At 42.1% G+C, this 6,385-nt stretch overlaps 1 protein-coding gene across 1 annotated transcript; it reads right to left on the bottom strand.

The window, feature by feature from the left end:
* Positions 1–2,984: 2,984 nt before the first annotated feature.
* Positions 2,985–6,086, bottom strand: LOC147431910 (3-oxoacyl-[acyl-carrier-protein] synthase I, chloroplastic-like). Its single transcript, XM_086494360.1, has 8 exons — positions 5,917–6,086; positions 5,341–5,705; positions 4,486–4,917; positions 4,152–4,325; positions 3,954–4,067; positions 3,740–3,841; positions 3,578–3,644; positions 2,985–3,318 (listed from the first exon to the last, which is right to left on the bottom strand). Exons 1-8 carry the CDS (start codon positions 6,026–6,028, stop codon positions 3,254–3,256), a joined length of 1,431 nt encoding a protein of 476 aa, XP_086350486.1. The 5' UTR covers positions 6,029–6,086; the 3' UTR covers positions 2,985–3,253.
* Positions 6,087–6,385: the final 299 nt, after the last annotated feature.

Here is a 6,385-nt window from a genome sequence, read left to right as displayed (position 1 = left end):
GCTAAGCTATTATGAGTGATTATGTGAGGAGGCATACTTCTTTCTCGTAAGAATACTCCTTCTTCCTCTCAATCTACTCTCCTACCCCGCTGGCTCTCACCATCTTCGAAGGTGTGTGAGGTCTTGGGTCTGAAATCGTGAGGGAATTGATGTTGTGTTTTACAAGTGTGAGCTTGGTGCTTGAAGCTTCCATCATCATTGCACCAGCAAAAGTAAATGAAGGAACACAAAGTATTGTATTGTAAAATTTCTCCCTTGATTTGGGAACCTATAATACAAAGCCTTTTGGAGGGGGGGCCAGCTCCATGTAAATCCGGTCCTCAACAATTGTTGTCAATAGCTTAATTTCTCTCTCTTTTTGAATTAATTTTCATGTCTATCTAACGAGCTGTTATGCTTTTGTTGCTCTCTCCATCCAAGCACTCTTGCTACGTTCATTAGAAATCTATTCTAATGAAATGCTCACTATGTCTATGTTATTTTCCGCTGCACACAAGTTACTAGACCATTAAAAGTTACAGAGCCGGTATCGAATGTACATCAATGCCCAACCCAACATTCCAAACGCCCTTTGACACAACAACATGCATCATCATGTAAGCCCACATTGGGTAGTTATTCCCATCCAATGTCCTCAGCAATAACAAACATCTTGAAAACATCTATTTTGTTGTTAGCCATGGGCAAGTGACTTCACCTAATGTGAAAACTATTCCAAAAAAGGAAAAACGAAGTAGAACTAACATGTGTTATGTACCACAACCCGAAGAGGATTGTAAGGGACCTATTTTGCAAAAAGTTGCACGTACATAATTTTTGCACAAAAGGAAAAAATTGCTAATGGAATACTACCTATATTGGAAACGGAGATCAAAAGGAGTCTGAATCAAAATTCTAAGTACATCTGACTCTATGAATTGTCCTAAAGTATTACTCAACCTACTGGCCCTCACCAAATTTCACCCAACTCGAAGAAAGTGAGCATAGGGTGTTGACTATGCTCAAGAAGATGCAACTTGCTCTGATATCAATTATTAGGATTAGGGTTGCAAGGATGTACACACAACTTGGAGAAGATGAAGAAGCTCAACGCACATAATAGAGAGTGTGTTACTCAGTGCACAGATAGAGAGATAAGTTATCCTTAGAGCGATGGGAGTATATACAATGCATGGGAAGAAAAACCTCCTAGTGAGAGAAAAAGTGTTCAGATGATCGTAAGTGTGTTCGCATACATCACTACCACATATATGGTAATAGAGTTAGTAAACGTAACCAATGGGGTGTACTTGCTTGGTCGAATAGGTCAACTTTGGCCTCTAAAGGACGATACTCAAGGGATTGACCATGGAGGACTTATCGTACCATGTGAGCGAAAGGAGATAATTCAATTGGAATGATCGGGTTGAATTGGAGATCATCCCAATGGTATAGCTGAGAGAGATTTAATGAGGTTGCAAGCATAAATAAAGTTGTTACTCGCTTGGGTCTTTGGAGCACTGTGGAAATTGGAAAGGCATGACCCTCGAAAGAAGAGAGACAAACCCCTCAAGATTTTAGGGTTGCAACTTGCATTACTTTATCGTAACTTATTAAAGATGGGTATTTGAGAGTTTAATTATTACTTGTGCTAAAAATAGGAAGTATTAGCTCAGAAATATTGAGAATCTGGAGATGATGCTAGAGAAGGTCTAGTCTAGAGGAGAGTGGGAAAGGTGAAGGCAGGCCCTTGTTTTCCCAATTTGGATGTCTCACTCGCTCTCTCTCTATCACCCAAGTGTGGTAGATTGGTTATGCCATTTCCCTCTTGAATAACAGGTCTTGAGTTCAACTCCTCGTCGGCTAGATCTTTAAGGTCTCTTAGGATAGTTTCCTACAATGTTAAAACTCTCTTCTCTTCTTCTTCTTTTCTCTCTCTCTCTCTCTCTCTCTCTCTCTCTCTCTCTCTCTCTCTCTCTATGCAAAGTCAAACTTTGACGTTGGTGCTACCTAAGAGGGTGCTCTCTGGCTTGCCCGCATCTGCATGCGTCCTTGCTTAGAGCATGCCCTGCACCTCGCGCATCCTTACAAAGAGTGGACCAAAGGTGAAATGAATTGCAAGATTTTTAGGCACCTTTTAACTAATGAAGTTTATTATAAACCTCCCAATAATAATAGTAGGAGACATCCATTTCTCTCAATTAGGTCTCTCGAATCTCGGAAAATTAAAAAGTCTTTCAAAACATGTTAAGTGCCTAAGTGAAGGGTGAGTTTAGAAAATGAAAAGACAGATGAAGATGCAAGTCAAAAGACCTTTGGGTCCATTTAAAGACGTGGTCAACTTCACATTGTATATTTATGTTTCTTTTCTCCATTATTTTAACGTTTTTTTTTTAAGTGTCCTTGCCCTCTCTCTCTCTCTCTCTCTCAAAGTTGTATCCGTCCTTCTCACGTCCATTTAATAATGTTGCAAATTTACGTGCTTCGTCATTGACCGTTGTTGCATGCTATAGACTAGTGCATCATGTTTGTTATTATTGAGGGAATCTTTGAATTAGGAATACCTTCTAATTTTTTTGAAGCCATTAGGAATACCTTTTAATTTCATAACCGCAAGGTAAATATACCCCCAATAAAAAAATAGAAGGGAATATTTTAAGAAGCCCTTTCTCTCTCTTTGAAGTTTATCTGGAATGACAACTCGTCCTTCGTAGCGCTCTCTCTCTCTCTCTCTCTCTCTAAAGAGGAACGTTGCACGAGGCATCTTTGGGAGTCTGTCACATTCCCTGGAGAATTCAACAGCTCATGATCAACCAACGATCATGGGTTGTTGATCCCATTTTCCAAAGTGACATGGGGGATGGGGTGGGTTTTTTTTTTTTTTTTTTTTTTTTGGGGGGGGGGGGGGGGGGTTGTTAAATTAATGTTATTATTTTTCGTGTTGCCACTGTATTGCTTATGCTAGTTAATTTATTACTTTTGGGGCTTTAACTGGCACAAAACAATAGTGGTAAAGTATGATGCGTTTTCTCAGAATCAAATAGGATTAATGATGACTGCTGATATAATGAGGATTTTCCAGACAGAGAAACTAGTATGCACTGATTAAAAGTGATGGTTGCTTTCTTCATGTTATCGCCTAGGCTAAGGAGCGCTCCTCATTAGTCTCAATAGGTGGCAATGCAAGATTGCAATACAAAAATGTGTGTGGAAAATGTATATGAGTACACATTCCCTCTCATGTCAAGTGGGCATGGTAACAAATTCAGATTGTCTATCTGTATGGAGCAAAAACGACCACTGAATTATGGCCCCCAAATCCAAAGGAGTTGGATATTCCTGTGAAAGGGAGATAAACAAATAAGGTATCATGCTGCTTGTAATGCTGTAAATTCATATGCAAACCAGAAGCTTTGCGGTGATAAAATCGAGTTGTTTGGTACTTGGTATAATATACCAAATGTAAATCTCATTTTATTTTTGCTACTTGCTAAAGTCTTTCCCTGTTATAAAGCCTAATTATTAGAGGACAGCCAAGCCCCATCTTGGGAAAAGAATGTGTATTCTTTCTTGTAGTGAGAGAGAGAGAGACGCTTACCAACATGTACTTCATGCTGTTTTTTCACATTCGGTACAGTATCGAATGTCACACTCGGCTCCAGATTCTACAGCGTGTGCATTAAATTGAGCTTGCTTAATTAGGACACTGCAGCAACTTTAATGGCCATGCACAATTGAATCGATTGCTCAATTTACTCACAAATTGATTTATTGTAGGGTGTAGCCAACCAGTTGTAATAGCCTTGATTGTTGCAATGGCTTCAATTCCACCAGCTGCTCCTAGACAGTGCCCAATCATGGACTGTGCAGCATTGTTTCAAAACCAGCAAGTTTTGTTAAGTCTTCAGAACGATTGGTGCATTGGTGCTCAACATGTGCACATACAAACGATAAATATTATGAAAATGCATCACCTTTGTACCGTTGATTTTAATATCAGCTGTCTCCTTGAACACTTTCTTAAGAGCATTCACCTCTGCAAGATCTCCAGCAAGTGTTGATGTGGCATGACAATTTATGTAGTTGACCTACATATGAAGCATAAACATAAAATGGGTCACTACTTCATGTTTTGTCCTTCGTATGCATATTAAGGAACTGCAATATTTAACCTCTTCGGGAGAAATTCCTGCATCGTCAAGGCTCTTTTCGATGCATGACGATACTCCCAAGCCATCTCCCCTCGGATCAGTCATGTGGTGGGCATCGCATGTCACTGCCCCACCTAAATATTCTGCGATTATTGGGGCACCTCGACGTATCGCATGCTCGAGGCTCTCCATTACCTTAAAAAACCAGCAGAAATTTGCAGCAGCTGTAGTCTTAACTCGATATAGCATAATTTGTCATTCACAGAAATTTCAAAACAAGCCAAATAGGAATGGTGGAAAATGAGCATAGGCGGTGGCTTAGTTTCTAGTTAGCAAGTGAATGTGTTGGACTTACAAGCAAGCCGGCGCCTTCACCCATAACAAAGCCTTCACGATCCTTGTCCCAAGGCCGAGAGGCTGTTTTGGGACTGTCATTCCGTGAGGAGAGAGCCCTGCAAGCAATGAAACCCCCCAAACCTGCTGGGACAATGGCAGCTTCTGTTCCGCCTGCCACCATAATGTCTGCCTCCCCTCTTCTGATATGGTTAGCCGCAGCATAGAAGCAGTAGTTTGCTGTGGCACATGCTGTTGAGATGGAATAGTTTGGGCCCATCAATCCGAGCTCAATCGCCAACAAGGCTGATGCCATATTTGTGATGGAGTAGGGGATGAAAAAAGGGGTAATCCTCTTGTATCCCTTTTCTATCAAAGATTTGACCCCATCAGAGAAAACTGAAAGACCCCCCATACCGGATCCAACCAGTACACCGGCACGCTGCTTATCCACCTGAAATGGTGAAAAAAGACGGTTATTAGATATTTGTTGGCTTAATTATTTGCATGCACCATTGTAACCTCAAGCATACGGGGCTTCACCTATAAGAAAATTTTTGTGTCGGGTGTTTTAAATAACCCCTCCACACATGTACTTTCATGGATAAAACCACCCATTCTTCTTAAGAAATTTACAGAGTTTTCTCTAGAGTAAATTGAAAAACCCATCCTGTACATGTAATTCTGTGACTCTTCGCCACTGGATTAACCTCTCCTGTTCAACTCGCGCTATGCACCTACATTTTTTGGGTGGCTCAAGCACCAACGTTACGCATTACAACCTCACACAACATGTATACAATCCCACAATGCCATACAATGCACAAACCAACTGAAGGTAACTTAGCTGAAATTAGGGTCTTCATGAGCAACCTACTTTCTCAAGGTTTTCACCTCCAAGCCCTGCATGCTCAAGGGCCCGTTTCCCGCTCACCAGGCAGTATCTCAAGCAGTCATCAAGCCTTCGATCATTCTTTCCATCGATGTAACCATGCGAAGAAAAGCCTTTAATCTGAGCTGCAAATTTGGTGGAATAACCGGACGCATCAAATCGGTCAATGTAGCCCACTCCACTTTGCGCATCCAAAAGCTTGTTGTAGAAGACATCAATATCATTTCCAAAGCAAGAAACAAGCCCCATGCCGGTGATCACCACTCTCTTCTTTGGGTCTGTCTCTCTCTTTGGTGCACCTCCTGTTGAAGCGGCCATTGCTCTCACGCCTTGAGATGTGTTCTTCCGGCCTGGGAATAGCACAGCATATGAAGCATACTTAATTATGCAATGCTCACAGAAGATGCACAAGCTAGCAAATGCATGCATAAACAATGGCGTCTACTACCTAGTGACATGCAGCCTCTCTCTCTCTCTCTCTCTCTCTCTCTCTCTCTCTCTCTCTCTCTCTGTCTCTGTCTCTGTGGACACATGCTTGAAGTACAGAGCAAGGCGATATACCTGTCCCAGTCCCTGTTGGTAGAGACTGGCAAGCTCTGCGGGCATCACCCCTACGAGCTCGTAGGCCGTCAAAGCTGACAAAGGAGCTGGGGAGGGGCTGCGTTGCTGCCATGGCCGCCAGAGAGAGCGAGAGAGAGAGAGAGAGAGAGGGCGGGGCAATATAAAGGGGATGGTTGTGAAATGCGGCGAAGTCGACGAAGCCTGCGTCCCAAGAGCAAGGCTGCAAGAGCGTGACTGGCATTTGTGTGTTTAATGCCGGCCTAGTTCTTCCATTGGAAATTTCATTGAGCCCTTGTTCTTTGTCCGAAGGGACTCTCCCTTTTCAATAATTTCTTCCACAAACATTGGAAATTTCATTCTGCCCTTGTTGTTTGACTCTCCCTTTTGGAATACAGTGAGGCTTAGCCTAAGTGTTTGGGTCTTGCCTTCCTCCTTGCTTCACCATGGGATCAATGGTCCCAAGTGAAAG

This window comes from Adiantum capillus-veneris, chromosome 21, assembly GCF_014529385.1.
Source record: "Adiantum capillus-veneris isolate H3 chromosome 21, ASM1452938v2, whole genome shotgun sequence".
NCBI lineage: Eukaryota > Viridiplantae > Streptophyta > Polypodiopsida > Polypodiales > Pteridaceae > Adiantum > Adiantum capillus-veneris.
The sequence above is the reverse complement of the archived record's forward strand: the minus strand, read 5'-3'. Positions and strand labels throughout refer to the sequence as shown.

Excerpts from the sequence above, each read along its gene's own strand:
- LOC147431910 (XM_086494360.1), bottom strand. The coding sequence starts at position 6,028 with ATGGCAGCAACGCAGCCCCTCCCCAGCTCCTTTGTCAGCTTTGACGGC. Across the intron at positions 5,706-5,916 it reads ACCAACAGGGACTGGGACAG|GCCGGAAGAACACATCTCAA; the intron begins GTATATCGCCTT and ends TGCTATTCCCAG. Across the intron at positions 3,842-3,953 it reads TTAAAATCAACGGTACAAAG|TCCATGATTGGGCACTGTCT; the intron begins GTGATGCATTTT and ends AATGCTGCACAG.